This window comes from Scomber japonicus, chromosome 18, assembly GCF_027409825.1.
Source record: "Scomber japonicus isolate fScoJap1 chromosome 18, fScoJap1.pri, whole genome shotgun sequence".
Lineage (NCBI taxonomy): Eukaryota > Metazoa > Chordata > Actinopteri > Scombriformes > Scombridae > Scomber > Scomber japonicus.
The window spans coordinates 18306448-18324726 of NC_070595.1; the positions used below are offsets into that span (position 1 = coordinate 18306448).

At 37.7% G+C, this 18279-nt stretch overlaps 1 protein-coding gene and 2 non-coding genes across 3 annotated transcripts; all 3 read right to left on the bottom strand.

The window, feature by feature from the left end:
• Positions 1-522: 522 nt before the first annotated feature.
• On the bottom strand, positions 523-14579 carry LOC128379471 (plexin domain-containing protein 1-like). Its single transcript, XM_053339098.1, has 14 exons — positions 14456-14579; positions 5964-6130; positions 5544-5687; positions 2826-2895; positions 2582-2704; positions 2369-2487; positions 2162-2261; positions 1943-2038; positions 1734-1815; positions 1596-1656; positions 1389-1506; positions 1213-1248; positions 981-1138; positions 523-890 (listed from the first exon to the last, which is right to left on the bottom strand). The coding sequence occupies exons 1-14, from the start codon at positions 14532-14534 to the stop codon at positions 777-779; spliced, it is 1467 nt and encodes a 488-aa protein (XP_053195073.1). The 5' UTR covers positions 14535-14579; the 3' UTR covers positions 523-776.
• On the bottom strand, positions 3392-3463 carry trnac-gca (transfer RNA cysteine (anticodon GCA)). Its single transcript has one exon. It is a non-coding gene; the product is annotated as a tRNA-Cys (tRNA).
• On the bottom strand, positions 4605-4676 carry trnac-gca (transfer RNA cysteine (anticodon GCA)). Its single transcript has one exon. It is a non-coding gene; the product is annotated as a tRNA-Cys (tRNA).
• Positions 14580-18279: the final 3700 nt, after the last annotated feature.

Genomic DNA, 18279 nt, shown 5'->3' on the forward strand with positions numbered 1-18279 from the left:
TGATTGCATGTCAACCTCATGCGATCATGTCTAATTTTGTGGGGTTTTTTGAGGGGCTTTGCCAAACGAGTGATCTCAAATCACATTTTTACACATCTGCCACGTTCACTGCATGTCCTACTTGCATGACCGTGTGATACATTTGGTTAGGGCGACACCTGCTGACGAAAGAGTTGTAGTGCTTGCATATATACATAGAGTTCCTCTGATGTGGCTGCAACATCTTGTGAGTTTATGCACTACTGTCATGTAAAGTATGTCTCTCCTGACATAAAACATCAAAAACATAAGGCTTTCAAGCAGGAGTGCAGATCGGAAACAGCATACTATGCTGCAGTGTTGCAAAACCAAGGATGTAACTTAAAACAAACAATTTCACAATCAAAGACAGCAGGAATTGAAACTGAAGCATACCCTTTATTTGTTTGATGTAAAACAGCATAGTTGATGTCTTTTTCTTAAGTTGTCCAGCTACTGGCATGCAATTCACAGTTTATTGCAGTCAGATGTGATAGTTAAAAAATACAAATAAAAAGTAGAATGCAATCATGGTTATTTTAACAGAGATAGTAATTTCAAATGAAATCATTTAACATTATATAACATTCAGCTATAATATACCAAAACTACTGCAACACTGTCCCATTATGGAATGATGAACTGCTTGAAAAACAAAACTGAATGTTGAAGTTAAACTGCTTTGGGAAATGTAAATGAATGTTTAGAGAATTCAGTCCAATGCAAATATCTTGCTTATCCACGTTTCCGTTCCTGTTTCAACATGGCCCAGCTTCAACAATGCTGTCCTTCTCGTGGCCTTCTCCCTCTACTTCTGTGTAACCAGACTGTTGCTTCTGAAACTTAAAAGAGGGCCAGTAGTGCTTGCGTCGCTGAAATACAATCAAGCAAAATGTAAAAATATGTTTGATGTAGACAAACATCAACAGTTGGGGTCGACGTAGGACATATTCTGTGCTCACCTGGATGAGGTAAAGTGGCGATGCAGCAGTGGGATGGTAGTTGATGTAAAGGGCTACTACTATCAGAGCTAAGAGTAACACCAGAGCAGCTGCTACACCGGCTATCACACCCGTGTTAGCTAACCCTTCAGTCTTGGTTGTAGAATCTGTCTTCACATCTGTATGGAAAACACATGGTTAAAAATGTCTTCATAAAGCTTTACCATAATGACTCATACAAGTATTAACTCACCACTGCCAGTGTTGAATATATGATGTTTGGTGTAATCTGAAGGTTGAGAAAAAGCACAGCATTCATGCTTTAGAAAAAAACAGCAACATCTATATTATGATGATACACTGCAGAGTTTCTAGCGTGTCTTTTATTGACTGTACATTGCTCCGACACAGAAAATGGCAAAGCCTTACCATCAGTTTCACAGCCATTTTGTGTAGTCAAAGAGGTCACATCCTCTATCTCTGGTGTGATAGAGGGGTCGATGGCGCTGTCACCCATGGAGTAATCATCACAGGTTGCATCTTTGCTCTGTCCATTTAATAAATGGATACACTCAAGATTATTCCACATCTTTAATAACAAAGCAACAGGTATTTATTCTTGACATCCAGCAGTACCTCTTCTGAACAGGCATAGTCCAGCCATTCCTGTCTGTGTCTGTCCATGCCATCTGAACACCTAAAGCACACAAGTGTATAAATATGGGTTTAATCTCCACTATATTAACATTGAGGCCCGCAAGGCATTGAACTAACCTTTGGAGTACATTGCACCAACTACAGCCAGAAGTTTGGTTTGATGAGAGGCAGAGCTCACAGCTGTCATGTTGCAGGCAGGCTGAGGAGAGTGAGAGAGAGTCAAGCATTAAAATACTTAAGTATTTTGGAGTTTGAGTGTCAGTTTATGCGAAAACACATCTTTTAAATATATTTCCACTTATTTAACATGGAAATAGATCACTTACTAGGCAGTGGAGTGAACTCAACAGCAGAGTAGTTGGTTATCTTTGTGGTGTTTATCTCTGCCCTGTGGTATTCGTAAATCGTCCGCTGTTGGGCATCTGGATTAAGAGATATCACAGGGTTAAATACCTGAAGGTTTTTATGAGACTTACTGGAGACAGATTATGTCTTCGGATGGCCGTACTCCATATAAGAGAACAGGCATTAACATTGTTGCTAACCTTGTGATTGAGAAGAGGGTGAGGTGACCATGAAGGCGTCAGACAAACCCACCTTCACCGGATGCTGAGCTGAACTGATCACGTCTAATGACAACGGTATCTGGTAAACAGACAAAAAGATTGTGTTCTGGATAATGCATGACAATGAAAACTATGTGAACAGAGTTGAGAGTGCTTCAAAGAGCAGAGACAAGAGGTGTGTCTTACATCTCGGTAGCTGAACGTGATGACCCCTGTTTTGTAAAGCGCTGTCTGAAAGGTAAAGGCTCCTTCTGACTCTTTACCTAAGAGTCTGACTTGCTCCCACTGGACCACAAACACCTCACCTGAAGACAGTTGATGCCATACAGGAATCAAATAAAACACCAGACAATGTAAAAATCAGTAACATGTAAAAAAAAATATCAGGTGGTACTTTACCATTATCAAGGTATTGCACCGTGGATTCTTTGGAGTAGCTTGGGTCAAAATTAGCCATTAGAGGGGCGATGTACTGTGTTGCGGTCAGCATACGGTGAGTAACGTCTCCCGTGAAGATAAACCCTGAAAATGGCCAGATGGACAAATATGCAAGACTTGTTACATTGCAGAAACACTTCTCCGCTCCAAACATATGCAGGAAAGGTCACTTGAACATCTGTTAGAAAATCAAAATGAAATGTACCTCCTGTTGCTATGGTAATCTGCCTCAAGTAATGTCCATAAAAGGGAAAGTCAAATGATAGGGCAACCCTCTGCAAAGAGAGAAAATAGAAGAAAGAGATGTTTTAATACACAACATTTTTTAAATATACTTCAAAGGGTTTGTCAAGAAATGTCCAAGGTTTTTTTGCCTGATATTTCTATGAATAATTTCCCTTACATATGTCTTTTTATAGTTTGTGCTCTTAAAGTTAAAGACTTTAACAAAAAATAAAATACAATTTCACTGATGCTGTATGGAAGTATAAAAGCCAAAATACACCAGATTGCAGCCTCCTGTTTTAAGGTTGCATTTTCAGTTGCTGTACTGCAGTGCTAAGCATCCTAATCAGCTACTAAAGGAGGAGGAGGAGGCATTGCTGTGAGTACTTGCACACTTACTAACTAACTTTATCTTTATCACCCATATTTACAGACTTTAAGCTGTCAGTCACTCATTGTTGTCAGGCTGAGCGCTAGACCTATAAATCCACTAACGTAACACAATCTATTCCACTAAATGGATGTTAAACTTTGTATACACAAAGTAGGGGGCACTCGGATTTGAACCGAGGACCTCTTGATCTGCAGTCAAATGCTCTACCACTGAGCTATACCCCCTGGACAACTATTGTGATTGGCCGATCAGTATTGTTTGTACAGAGATATGCATTTGTGGTCACTAGCAGATTCTGCTTCTACTTTAACAGGCACCCCGTGTTTGATAAACATTTTTTCCCCCACACACAGTCTGATGTAACTCTTTTGCAATGATCAAGTTAAAGCATAGACACAACTTGGCTGTGATGAGTGGGTTTGAACTTTCCAAAACAGATAATCTGCTAAATAACTGAAATCCACAACACCACAGCGAGTCATTTAATATAAATATGTTATCACTATCAAGATCAGTAATGCAAATGACCGTGCTGTAACCATTGATAAAGATGATTACCCATGAGTCCAGCTTGAGTATCATAATATACTACGGACACCTATCTCATGCACATTTTTCTTCTTAGCTTCATCCACTTATAACCTGATGTAAGCACTGAAAAATTCAACAAAGCTCTGCTGTTTCTCCAACAGTGTAACCTGGATTGGATGTTGTTGTAATGCTGAGGCACTCCAAATTTCCACTTGGAAGATCTTGAGTTTTACCTATCAGTGTTGTGCCTCAGTAGCTTTTTCATTGTACAGGACTTTTTCTTCCCTGTGTCTAAACCACCAATTCTGTATGGATTAAAGTGAGCCAAATGTATTATACAGGTGCCAGGTGTTGGAAAATAGAGGTCCAGACTGGCCAGGTGCTGACAGCCTCTGGCAGGCCTGTGACTCTTGGCATGTACCAATATTTCCCCGTCCCTTAGCTGCCCTGGCAGTGTGACTGCATGTTTCAGATTGAATTCCACTCAGGCTTAATCTCACATAAAATGTGAAGGATACAATTTCAGGCTTCTTCCCTTTGACGCATAAATCATCTATATCTGTCTGTGTACTTATAAATCCTGCAGTGCAGTGTGGCACTTAAGCACTGTATCTCATCAAGGACATGCATGAAATACATCTACAATAGTAGGGTATTGGTGCTATAGGGTAAGGTATTGGTGGTATATGCTTGCTCAAAAGGGACACCCAGATTCTAACTGGACACATCTTGATCTGATGTCATATAAATGAATGATACATTTTCCAAAACAGCATGTTGGCATACTGGTGTATCTGGAGAAATTCACATTATGGTGGAACACTATAACACTATAGGGGGCACCCAGAGTTGAACTGGGGACCTCTTGATCTGCAGTCAAATGCTCTACCACTGAGCTATACCCCCTATTCTCAGCTAATAATTGATTCTTATTAATAGGCTGCATAAAATGTTTATCACAAACGTAACATAAAAATATACATTTAAAATGTGGGCATTCCTACTCTGAGAGGTAAAGGGTCAGACACAGGTTGTGTACTTGTATTACAATTTAGCATTTTGGTGTTTGACCAAGGACGAAAGGAAAGATGGGCTTAAACCAACTCAAACTTGCAAATTGTGTTTTTTTGTACTTTCTTAATCTACTTCCCACAAGAAGCCTTTAAATGTAGCACTGTTAGTACACTGCAAACTACGCATGTTTAGAAGCAGGAGGTTGAGCAGAGTTGAACAGGGGACCTCATGATCTGAAGTCAAAAGCTCTACCACTGCGCTATCAACATACTAGTTGCACAATTGCAACTCTAGGTCCTTTTAATCACTGCTAATATCTTCACACAGACAAGAAAGCTGAGTTTTGCAAAATGCATTTGTGCAACTGGTATGTTGATTTGCACTGAGAGGAAGTGAACAAGAATACTACAAAGCAAATAACTCCATAGACTTTCCTGTTTCAGATTACTTTATTCCCTAGAGTCTTCTCTGTCATGTGAGGCTACTATTTATTGAGAGGTTGTTTACAATTCATTATATTCTGAAATGTAGCATATGTAACATGAAAAAGTTTTTCTAGGGGACAACCAGAGTTGAACTAGAGCTCTCTTGAACTGCAGTCAAATATTCTACCATTGAGCTATAGTCTCTGATCATCACTATTCAAACTACTTATTCATGTCCTGGTAGAAAAAAACACTATACATTTTATTTTTTATGGATAACTTGTAATGATAGCGAGAAGGTGAATGCATTTGCTTGTGTGTGTATGAGACTCACCACAGCCTGTTTGTATGAATTTGACAGAATGCCATGGACTCTGACTTGGCCATGTCGGATGTCACTCATGTCTACCCATAGTTCCTGTGTGCGGTGGTCTTCAGGGCCAAAGCTACGCCATGTGTAATACTTGCGGGAATCCTCCTTCCAGACAGAAAAACACAGAAGATCAGTGCATGTAATGATGTGACTGTATTCACAGAGCGTGTCATATACAGGCATCAAGAATTCACTGTGAACACAGTTAAATCATATGTTATCATATGCTTCTCCAAGAGAGTGGAAAAGAGTACATTTCACTTCCCAAAAGAGGGCAGTGTTTAACTCCAACTAAAACAAATCAAACATGTTAAAAGCCCAAAACATAATAACTGCCACAAACCATTACAGTCATATGAAACACTGCGGTGCAGCACTCACCACTACGCGTGTCTTGTTATCTGGCAGGGTGTCAATGGTTAGCTCTCCACCCAGGACTGCTCGGCTTATCCTGGCATGGCCTGAAGATGACCTCCGGGTTCTGTGAGCATGACTGTCATCTATAGTTGACCTTTCATGCTGCTGTGAGATCACACTGTACCAATTGTCTGTTCAAAATAATGCATATGGGTTTAGTACGTTGTGCTGGTCATCATTTAAAAATACAAAGCAGCCATTATGGGGTTTGATGCATAACTACTTAGATTCATGCATTACTAATTCTAAATCCATTTATTCCTACTTTCCCATTTCAATAAAAAAAAAATCCTGCAGTGCCACACAATGTAGGCAAACATTTCAGATGCCAGTTTTATTCATACTCTTGAGAATGATGTTTACAGTTGTGGCTCAAGGCTTAGTCACTCAGCCAAATGAGGAATTAGAATTTGCTTTTGAAATTGTCCATCTGAGCCATGTCAGTTTAAACCATTGTTGAATGAAGACAACAACAAAACAAATACATATTTACTAGTATCCAAAGGGACTGTCACATCCTAACAATGTAAACCATGTATTTGTAAGCAAACTGGGGTAGGTAGGTTTTGTATTTGGGTGTTTTAATTGATGACTTGTCTTTTATTCAAGCCACATATTCAAAGCATAACAGATTCTCGGATTCAAAGCCACACTGAGGGTTTCTAGTCGATGCAGGGAGTTTATTTTAGCACCCCACTATGATTTTCTATGGAGTGTGGATAATGGATGACTGCTGGTACATTTATACTAAGACTTGGATGTGAACCTGCAGGAATCTTGGTGCTTGCACAACCTCAGTCATGGACACAGCTGTAGATTTAAAGCCGCACAGAGCTTGTTCCCAAAAGTAATTGCTGCTGCTGATGCACAAAACACTGACAATGTTTGCCTAGAAACCTTGTGAGGACTTTTTTGTGGGATGGTCTCAAAAAAGTTTCATCCATGGAACCACTCTAAGTCAGTTTAAATAAAATTGATTCCTGAATAATTAATATTATTAAATGTTTTCCTTGTTGTTTTAGGCAAACATGCCATGAATATATACATAAATATGTAAAGCAAAATTCGATGCAAGTTATGTTTTTACATTCCTTGGTCTTTTCTTCACAAACTCAGTGTGTATTGTAAAATATAATGATTAAAGACTATGTAATTGACAAATTACAGCAATTTTGGTAAATTTCTGAAATATTTTGGCTCCCACGAAATAAATCTACCCTTCTGTGTTTCAGAAAAACAAATTTGCTTTTAGAGCACAGCTTTAAAATGTTTTCTTAAAGTTTGTTTGTTAAAAGTAAAGATTCAGTGTTTTCCAATCATACATCCTATATTTTCACAATTGGGTGACAAAAATGTATACAAAATGTATGATTTCTATGTCGCTAAAACTATGTTTTTTTGTGTGTGACTTTGACAACAATCTATTACAAATATACACTCACTGACCTCTTTATTAGGTACACCTGTGCAATCTAATTCAACTCAATAAAACAGCTCTGCTATAAATTCCACTTTTATAAAGCTTATACAATTTCAGTTTTTGTTGAAATTGTCAGTAAGATGATAATTCTACTTTGTGTTTATTATTATTGAGGTCATAGTGGGTGATGGTGATGTACTATAATGCATTATATTGAATGGTGTTCCTAATATTTTGTCCACTCCATTAACATACATAAGTGGGGCAAAATATTAGGAAGACCAGTCAATATAATTCATCCCAGTACGCCACCACCACTCAGTACGAACTCAGTAATAAGACAGTAAACTTCAACTGTATTTTTATTTTTTAAGCACTTTATTTGTAATATTTTTCAGGTTACAGAACAATGAACAACCAACAACAAGACAAGTCACCCCGCCCACCCACCCTGAACAAGGCCAATAACAAAATAAGAAGAAAGAAAGAAAAACAAGAAAAAATAAAATTATATACATAGTCACCCACATAAGAAAAAAAATATATAAGCATATAGGTGACTGTATTTTTAAGATATATGTGTAGGATTTTGTCGGTTGTCTATTTAGGACATTACGGTGATCGTTGCGGCTTCTTTTCGGAAGATTACGGTATGGGGCAGATGACGTCACGCACCATATATAAACCCTCGCAAACGGTCATTTCTTCAGCGGGGTGTTTGATCTAACCCTAGGTCAGGTTGTCCTCCTGTACTTAAAGTTTGCTGTTTTCTCTCTCTCTGGCTTTCAGTGAACTACAGGAGGTTGAAGCGTCGTTGGGGAAACGTTTCCGAGCTACTGGAGAAAAAAAAGTCCAGGGAATCACTCCGTCAGGTTCAGTGTCCCGTCAGAAACACCGTGAACACCTTGGACAGCTCGGCTGCCATCAAGAGAGCATCTCTGCTGCTCCGGTGTCTTCATGTCGGGGCTATTCTCAACTGAGCAGATTAAACTGAGCATAGGTGACTCTATCGGATCTGTCAGTGGTCCAGTTAGGAAGCCTAAGCTCAAACACATTTTTACCCATTTTGATTTAAAGTTTTAAGGTTGTTAATCTTCTGTCTTTATGTGTAAGTGTGTTTGATTGCTCTTTAACTCATGCTAACGTAGCTAGAAAAGCGGCCCGCCCCCTTAGCTGAAAGAAAATGACACTAGCCTAATTAAATATCAGTGTTCTAAGTTAGCAAGGCAAGTGGAAACACGTTTTTACCTCTAATTTTTAAGTTTAGCATAACTACAAAGTCGGTTCAGTCATGCAGGCAAAGGTTAGACTTTTTTTCTAATTCCTAGGATGGCGACGGTATGACCCGCCCTACTCTGTCTCTGGTTGGCTAAGTGCGTTGTTGCCTTCTTTGATTTGATTGGTTAAAGGTAGTATAACATTCGATAAGCCAATCAGAGGTAAGGTATGGTGAGTCGTGACTTCGCCATCCTAGGAATTAAACATCGCACATGGCATGGCATTTTTTTTGTGTGTGTGTGAAGTGAAGCCCTCAAAAATAATCTCCGTGAGGACAGAGTTGAAGCTTTTGTCATCTGATTTATTTAAGCATATATTATTGGTAATCCCAGCTCATCATGATTTGATAGGGACACTTTTCCCCCCATTAACTTATATTATTGATAAAATTCAAAGTCAGAGTCTGTATCAAAAAATAATGATTTTAAACTCATATTTTACGTTTATCATTTCCATGTAGTCACATGTGGGGCTGAACAATCCTGAGCATTAGGTTTCATGTTCAAAGTTTGGAGTTATTCAAATTTCCCTGAAACATTTAGCCTCCATAAATACTTTTGCCATGTTTAAAAGGCATCCTAATCATATTCTGGGATGTTAAATAATTAATGTATGATCAGAATATCAATAAAATCAGACAAAAAAGAATTAATAAATAAAATGAACACATTCTGCCAGTTGAAATGGTCAATGTGCCTCTCGGCAGGACACAGTGCAGGTAACAGAGAGACTGATCAGCTGCCATATTCATTAGAAGAAAGAACACCTAGATGCAATTGAGACTTGAGATGTACCCATTTGTGTTTGCTGCGAATCTCTTCTTGCACACCTGAGTCAAATAAAGTATAATGACATCCTAACTCCCATGCAGCACATTGATGGTCATTTTTAATTTTGAAACAATTTGCTTGTGAAATGGTTGAGATTCAGCCCTGACAGAGTTTTATACCAGGGTGTGTATGTTTGACATCATGAAACATTTAGTAAAATTGTTTTAATAAAGCCAGATCCTGAGGTTTGCAGAACTTTATAAGTTTGAAATAATTACAGCTACAATAGGGGAAGGGTGTATATAGTCTAGTAGCTCCTGGTAAAATGTTAACTCCTACTCCCTCCTACTCCCACCAAACCCACATTATAGCACAAGGTAAACATATTGGTCTAAAAATGGGCATAAAAAGCACCATGCCTATTTCCCAGGTGCTCCATCTGACAGACCTGAATGAGACAATGAAAATAAATGCTTTGAATTAAACCATTTCAAGTTTAAAAGGAAGCACCTCCCACTCCTACTGCCAGTTTTACTTGCTCATGTTAATGAGAACATTAACCAGAAACTAGAAATGAATCCTTTATTAGAGTTTTGCAAATGTTAATTGTTAAACAGAAATATTATGTATACAGCCCTTTTCTTAATAATTTTACAAAAGGCTTCACAAAAAGATAAATTACAATAGAACAACAATAATCTATATTTTTAAAGATCATGTAAAACCTTGAAGGTCAACAGTATCATTTTGGGATCAATATGAAAATGAATGGGAAGCTGATGAAATTGGATTTATATAATCTAATTTTCTTTAACCATTTTGAACCAATTGAAGGCAATAGAGGAGCGCCTGAGTAATACCTGTGTGGACAGCATTACAGAAATCTGAAAGTGAAAAAATATAAAGCCAAGGACAACCTTGTGTAAGTCCTCAAAGGATGAGAAGGATCAAAATTTTTAAATTAACTTAAATTGAAAGAAACATGATCAAAACAACCTTTTTTTAACTTGTTCATCCAAACAAAGGCCTGAATCAAATAAAACACCCAAATGTCTTGCAGATGGCCTGTAATCTTAGGGCTCCAAGCTTGCAGGCTATCTAACTGAAAGAATTGGGTGTGGCAAACAAGGTAATTTCCTTTTTGTCATCGTTAAGTTTGGGGAAATTTTGTCCAGCAATTGATATCTGAAAGTCAGGCTGTGAGTTGGGTTAGGCTGCCATGATTAGTGGATTGTAAGGGGACATATAACTGGGTGTCATCAGCATAACAATAGTACTAAGCATTATACTTATTAATGACCTGACCCAAGGGCAACATATAAATGGAGAAATGTAACAGCCCCAAGATTGACCCTTGAGAAATGCCATGACTCAACTGGGAAACAGAATATGGGGAATTCCCAGTACCAGAAAAGGTCATATTGGACTGATTGGAACAAGGAGCCTCAAGTCAGCTCAGAGCATTTGCCTTAACAAAAAACTGGAAAATCAACAAGGAAACACATTTCATAATATTAATTCTGACATATCGAATTTTTGCAACATTTCAAAACGCTTTAAGCATATTTTTGTGGATGCCAGAATCCAGCGCAGCCTCTTTTATGCCAGTGAAATGTTAGTTGACATTAATGCCTGCATTTCTATCCCGAGTGTGGGAGGGAAACATCGGCCGGTTTGTCCCTCATGTCCTGTGCCAAACCCCCAAGAGTTCAGACTGTGTGGGACATCGGCTGGTGAGGCCTGCTCTAAATATCACTCTGCATCTACTCAGTCATAATAATGATGTTTTCAACAGAAGACTACAATGCGTCATTTAAATAGTCTCTGAAGTGACAATCCAAATGCCTTTGACCTCATTGGGAGTTTATTGAGCTTGTTCATAAGTGTTTATCTCCACCCTTTGATTCAATTAAATGGTGCGTCAATGTGTTCGTGGCAGCTCACATATTAAACCTAGATGTGTGATTGCCTCGCTCTGGATCCGCCCTGTTATGGCATCTATGAGGTAAGAAAAGAAATGGTGTGTGCGCAGTTTTTGAGGTCTGCAGTGCAGCAGATTTTGGTTTATAAAAGCTGGGAGGGGTGCAAATGCTTAGTATGAAGTGGTGGCAGATAACCAAAACAATAAGTTAGGGCTACATTGTCTATCTGCTAAACTAACAAAAAAACTCCCAGCTCCCCAAAAATTCAAAATCTCTAACACACCATTCTCATAGGAATTATTGACTGGACAGCACGAGTGATTGCAGGTCTTACTGCGGGGTATCTTACAACATTTCTTGGAATTTATATTAAATAGTACAATAAAAGTTGTGAAAGAATTGATCATCTTTTCTTAAAACCTGACATTTGAAATATTTTGGATGCCCTTGAAATACAGTATGGTTTTTATAAAAGTCAGTAATAACACTATAAATCACCATGTCACATAAATGATTAAATAATTGATCAAATGTATCTTCATATATGACATAATATACTGCATGCATTTTTATATCAACAATAATATATCTTTAAAATCTTGAAAACTTTCGGTGTGATGTCATGTAAGGTAACAGTTGCACAATGTTGTATATGGCCTATGTAAATCACATTGACAATAACAAGAATCCTATTTTTTTTCATTTATTCCTATGCAGATGATTTAATACCCCCCACCAAAACAAAAAACAAAGAAAAAAATCCAGTGGGAAAGGATTGCAAAACAGTTTCTAAGTGAATGAGTCAACTTGCTCTTCATCTTCATCATTTTTCATCTTCATATCGACACAAGTGTTTCAAAAAGGTTTCTGTCAGTATGATTTGTTTTTTACATCTGCATCTCTTTTAGAAAAACAACAGGGTGGTGCCTCGGTTTCGAAGATAATACCTAAGAATCTCACTGTGCTAACCTATGAGCGGTGTTGGTGAGTCAAAGTGAGAAAAACATCACTGGGTAAAACCACCCTCTGTCAAGAAAACAAATGAGGTTTGGGCTAAATTCACCATATGACGAGTTTGTTTCAGGGTGTAAAAGTTTTAACGGAGCATGGAGACTAAGGATTAACACCTTGTAAGATAAAACAGGAAGCATTCTTTCAAATTCAGTCAATGAAAATGCAGATGTTTTGGTCAGAAAACTAACCTCTGCCAACTCTTTTAGGAATGACCAAACCACGACATTTAGCTGCCTTCTGCTGTGAGCGGTCAGTGGACTGAGAGGACACACCCTTCCTGAGCAGAGGCTGAAGGAGTTGGCATGGATTCCTCAACATCACCCACATAAATATCTATCATTGACTTAATGGAGTGTGGTTGAATTACAGATGTGTGATTCCTGTTTTTTAGTAGCTTTCATTGCAGATAATAAGGCCAAACTATAGAAAACCACTTATATCTTGAAGAAGAGATGTGGCGTGTTTCAGTGAACTCTCATCCCTATTAAATTATTGAATATTGTGAAAGCTGATGAGGTGTTGCTTCTCCTCATATATTTTGGCCATTAAATGAGCTGCTGACTGCAGTTATCATGGTAATCATGTTCTAAAACACCCCTGGGAATCTTAAAATGACAAATACAAATGATAAGAATTTAGAGGGTGTAACAAAGTTATATTTCATAAAACCATTACAGCATGTGACATTCCAATTTTGGCCAGGTCTTGTTAATAAAACATGGGTGCACTGATTGCCTCAGGTTTCTTCTGTTACATTGAAACTTAATCTCTGCATGGAAGAGGCTGCTTTTCATTCTCTGATAAGAGAAATTAATGAAGGAGATAGTTCAGGCCAAAACCAATTCCCACAAAACGCTGTTCCAAATTATAACATACAACATAAAAGGATATGCTTCTCAGCTGTTGGCAGAGAAGTGTTTTCATTCCTGCCACATTAACTTTCCTAAAACATGTGCTTTGCTATCACAAGTCAAATTGCACATGACTTTTATATAAAATAAGAGTCAATCTGGGATCCATAGACAATAACATCCTATCTATGTTTCAATCTTACAAAACAATCCATTTCACTTTCTCTCTCATTCTTCCAGCATGTGCTTTGCTCCAAAATGTCTGGATCAGCTTCATGTTATTTGTTAAGCAAACTTCTCAGTAAGACAAGAGACAAGAGGCCAAACACTGAGGTCATTGTCGGGTACACAATTCATTTTCAGCTCAGCAGTCTGTTTTTACAGTCTGGTTCAGATGGTGTACATGGCTCTCTTAGGGACAGAGTCATATTTTAAAAAGGGCAAAATTAGGAAAAGGAAAGAAGAAAAAACGATGTCAATACTGCCTGACCCCATTATGTTGCAAGCACATATACAACAGATTTCTCCTGAACTCAGTGGGAGTACTAGATGGTTTACATTTCTGGATTCTGGTGAATCAGCGGATGTGAACTATTGGGAAAGATTTATGACGAACTTCAACTTGCATTTACATCAAGAGACATATAACAACTGCTAAATCCGTGTCTTCACCTCTACAGCCTCCAAAAAGTTTGTGCCAGACTCTAGCAGGGAGGCAAGAAGAAAAACAAAGTCCAAATCTAATTTTAAAACTGAGACAGCCTGTTTGCGGGTTGTTGTTTGGACTCAGTCGCATGCTTGTGGAATCGGGTATTTTTATTGTACACTTTATTGTAAAGTAGGTCATTCACTTTTGTGCATAAAAAGAAAAGGGCATGGCATGCCCATCTGCTGCTCTATAAAGATTCCTACTAAACCACTGTGGTTTACAGCAAGTTAAAATAGAAACAGATTGACATGTAAATAAATTAGTAAAACCATTAACCAAGTTTGGGAAAATTGAGTACACGACTGTGACAGCAAAACAACATTTGCATGCAAAGTTTAATTGCACAGGCTTCAGAAGATTTGTTAAAAGTACGAATACAACAAAGTGAATACGCTGCAAGTCAGAATTGCTTCATTTGTAGGTTTTTGCACCTGTGTGACCAGACAGGAGGCACTGAGCAAAGATGATGGAGTGAAAGTGCACACAACTCACCTCTTTGCTGTTGAGTCCAAACTCTTGCCATCTCTGTTTGAGAGAGACAGAGGAGCAGCATCACCAAGCTGAAACACATATTCAGCAGCAAAAGACAAAAAAGCAACAACAAAAAAACACTGCTTTGTGTCTGGTCCTCTCCTCTCCTCTTCTTCTCCTTCTCCTTCTTCTTCTTCTGCTTCTCCTCCTTCTTCTCTTTGCAAAAACAGTTCTCTCTGAATCCCACTTCCACCCGTCAGACTCTTCCTACCTCAGAATCTTGCTCTCTCCACACACCACCCTGTTTCTAACTACACCCCTTCTCTCCTCCTCAGTGCTGGTTGTGCGTTGCCATGGTGATCACAGAGACACAATGTTTTTCTAGATAACACAGATTCACAGTTTCTAGATATATAATGAGCTCCTCTGTTTGGCACTCCCATGTGGTAATCCTCTTTGCATAACAGCTTTCCCATCAGTGTGAATGATAAATATATAAATAGGACCATCCACTGGAGTTTGACTGGACAACAGCTGTATGGCGCCTCCCTCCGTCAAAACCAGCTGCGAGGGCAGTGAAATATTTGACATCTGAGATTATACACGGAGATCATGACACTAACAATGCCAGCCCTGAAATCAGTGCTAGTTATGGCATTGCACATTCCATGTCAACTCTGTTTATAGCGCCCCAAAACATTGTGTCTGTATTCTAACAACATCCTTTTGTAGCTCACATGGAGCAGAGGAGTATTTTTGTTGCAGTTTTTTATTTCCAGCTGTTATGCAAAAGCCTTGTTTTTTATGGCATATAAAACTGACAAAAAGTGAGCTTTACAAGCACTGTGGCTGACTCTCCCACCTCACTTAGCCACCGCTTTCATCATTTCTATCTGCCCTGAGAGCAAACACAGAATCCTTGGCAGAGAAAATGGTAGCCAAAGTGTTTATTAGATTCACAGCTGGAAAGACCATCAGCACCCTATCCTGTAATCCAGACCATAAACACAGCAGACGGTGTCAAATCAGCAAGCGTGAATTTTTAGACAGAGAGGTTACGCTGATTTTAAACAAATAAATAAACAAAAGTTGGAATAACTTATTATCACATCTTTCATACCTACTTATTTTCTAAGGTGCATGACTCCTTGGTGATAAGTATATAACTCATCACCAAGGAGGATTGTCCTTGTTTTTCAATCTAATACTCTGAATGTTTCTGTTAGAATAAGCAGGCCTAACGTAATTTCAGTCTGTTAATAACTCAGTATAAAAAAAACTCAGTTTACATATTATTGAATAATTCAATAGCCTATAACCTGATGCAGAGAAAATCAAATTTAAAACATTCCTCGGATTGCTTTAGAAAGTGTCACTCAGCAGTCTGTTTCACAAATTTAACAAAAAATATGAATAGGTTGTGTGTGTTATTCCAGTTAACTAGAACTTCACAATGAAATGCTTACAATAAGTGACTTTTTAAATACATAATGTAACCAGTAATGTCCTCTCCAGTCCTGGAGTTGTTCAATATACATGAATATACACTTTTGATAAGTTTACATAATTGTTAGCCATGGAATGTTTTCTACAGAGTCACAGTGGCATTTCCCCTGCCTCACTAATGCTGTTTTCACTGTAAATTCTCAGAGCACAAACTTGAATAACATCCAATCCAGCACAGTCTTGGCTGCCGAGCCATACATCACACAACCATCTATTCTTGCCTGGATTAACACAATATATATATATTTCAATGATGCAATATCAGCTCCCCATTCTAGCCCATCAAAACACCTCATGACATGAATGGCTTTCATACTTTTCTCTGTTCTCTCCATATAAGTCTGGAGTCAAAATGTACTCCCAAAAAACATTCTACTCTCTTCACACTGTAAAAATAACAAATAACAAAAAATCTGTTTAAAAGAACATAAAAAGTCTGGCAGCAAAGTTTCCAGATGGATACTGTCAAATTACAGTAGTTGGCTATAACACAAAATTACATGTAATAAACTGTACAAATACAGAGTAAGTTTTACAGTCAAAATGAATTAAATGACAGTATATTATTAAACTGCTAGAAAACCAACATCTGTCAAAATACATGAAAAACAATTATCTATCTACAGTAATCTTCTATTAAAATATTGTTTTTTCATGTGCAATAACTAAAAATGGTTGCATAAAAAAACAACAGTATACAAAATCAAAGTCAAATATTTTCTACATTTATAGAAACCTATTAATCAGCCATTTTAGAGAGCTATTATATTTTTAAAAGATCATTGGACAGTGAAATAACTAGCAGTTTATCAGAAATAGCTACAATTAAGGTAAATCACTGTAAATTTAGACTATTTAGTAGTTAATTTATGAAAGTTTCCTGTCTACATTCAGTGATTTCCTGTAAGATTATGGTTTCCCCAAGTTACAAAATATCACACAGTGCATAAATACAGAATATGTACATTCAACAAAACTTAATTTTCTGCGCATTTAAAGTATTAGTTAGTCGTTTTAGATTATTGTAATGTTAAAAAACGTTTCATTGTACAATTGAAAGTAAACATTATACATCAAAATGCATTTTGTTGCTGTAAATTGTGTGTATTATGCATTTCAGTTATGAAGTTTCCCATAAAATCTACAGTGACTCCATATCAAAATACAACTTTTACTATGTTCAAAACAATGTTTAGTCATGTAATAAATATGTTCAACGAAACATACAGGTCTTCCAATTTAGTTAAGTGAATTTTAGTGAATTATTAATAAATATTTATGTTCATAAATGTTCATTTGACAGTGGAAAAACAGGCACAGTAAGTTAGAACACCTGAAAAATAGTTACATAGTAGTGCTATGCAAGGTATTCAGCAGATGTGTTATAAACTTGTGTCCTACTGCCAAAATGTTGTTTTTTATGTGAAAAAAGGAAATAATGTGGAAAGACTTAAAGTATTAAGCGTAACGTCTTCCACAAAGCCCCATCATCTGCAAACAGAGCTCATCCCATGCCTAAAGGTGTACTTTCAAGTATATCGTTTATCATAACTGAGAATAACAAAGAACGTCTAACACTCCCAGGGTGCGTATCATTTTCTACAACATGTTTTTCTGAGTGCACTGACCCTATTCTGACCTGGATAGTCCTTCCACTTAGAAAATCTATAATCCAATTGAAGATGTTTCCTCCAATTCCCATTCGATGAAGCTTAATTAACAATCCGTCTCTCCGTAACATATCATATGCCTTTTCCACATCTAGAAAACACTACAGACAGTCTTATTAACTTGGGCTTTTCTGACCTCATCTTCAAACCTCAATGTAGGTCCACTGTGCTCCTGCCTCTACTAAATCTACTTTGGTATGCAGCCACCAAATTCCACCAAGTGCACAAGCCTCTTACAGTTTACGGATACGAGACTTTAGAACAATGGGTCTGTAGTTTATTGACGTACTAGGATGTTTCCCAGGCTCTCTAAGGGAATTATAATTGCTATCTTCCAGCTTTAATCATAGTATAACATATTCTGTTTTTTCCTGTTGCCCTCTTTAACTCTCAACTTAATTTCCACTACTCAGAACAGGGTAGTTTAATTTGCTCTTATCGCCTCCCATTTTCTTTATCATTCCCCAGACTTCCCCTATCTGAGAGCTGTCCTAGAACCTCCACCAATGTGTCCTCTTTTGCTTTGTCTTATTGTTCTCCCAAAAATTGCTTAACCTTGTTTTGTACTGAACCAAATGCTGAAAATTATGGGATCTTTTGACCAGATTGGATGCTTTGTTTCTATTCTCTTATCACATCAGCATGGTACTAACTTCTACTTCTTCTTTG

Coding starts and splice junctions, on each gene's coding strand:
- LOC128379471 (XM_053339098.1), bottom strand. CDS start 14,534: ATGTGTTTCAGCTTGGTGATGCTGCTCCTCTGTCTCTCTCAAACAGAG. Junction 2,488..2,581: donor GGTGCAATACCTTGATAATG/GTAAAGTACCAC, acceptor AACTGTCTTCAG/GTGAGGTGTTTGTGGTCCAG. Junction 1,657..1,733: donor TGGTGCAATGTACTCCAAAG/GTTAGTTCAATG, acceptor TGTGTGCTTTAG/GTGTTCAGATGGCATGGACA.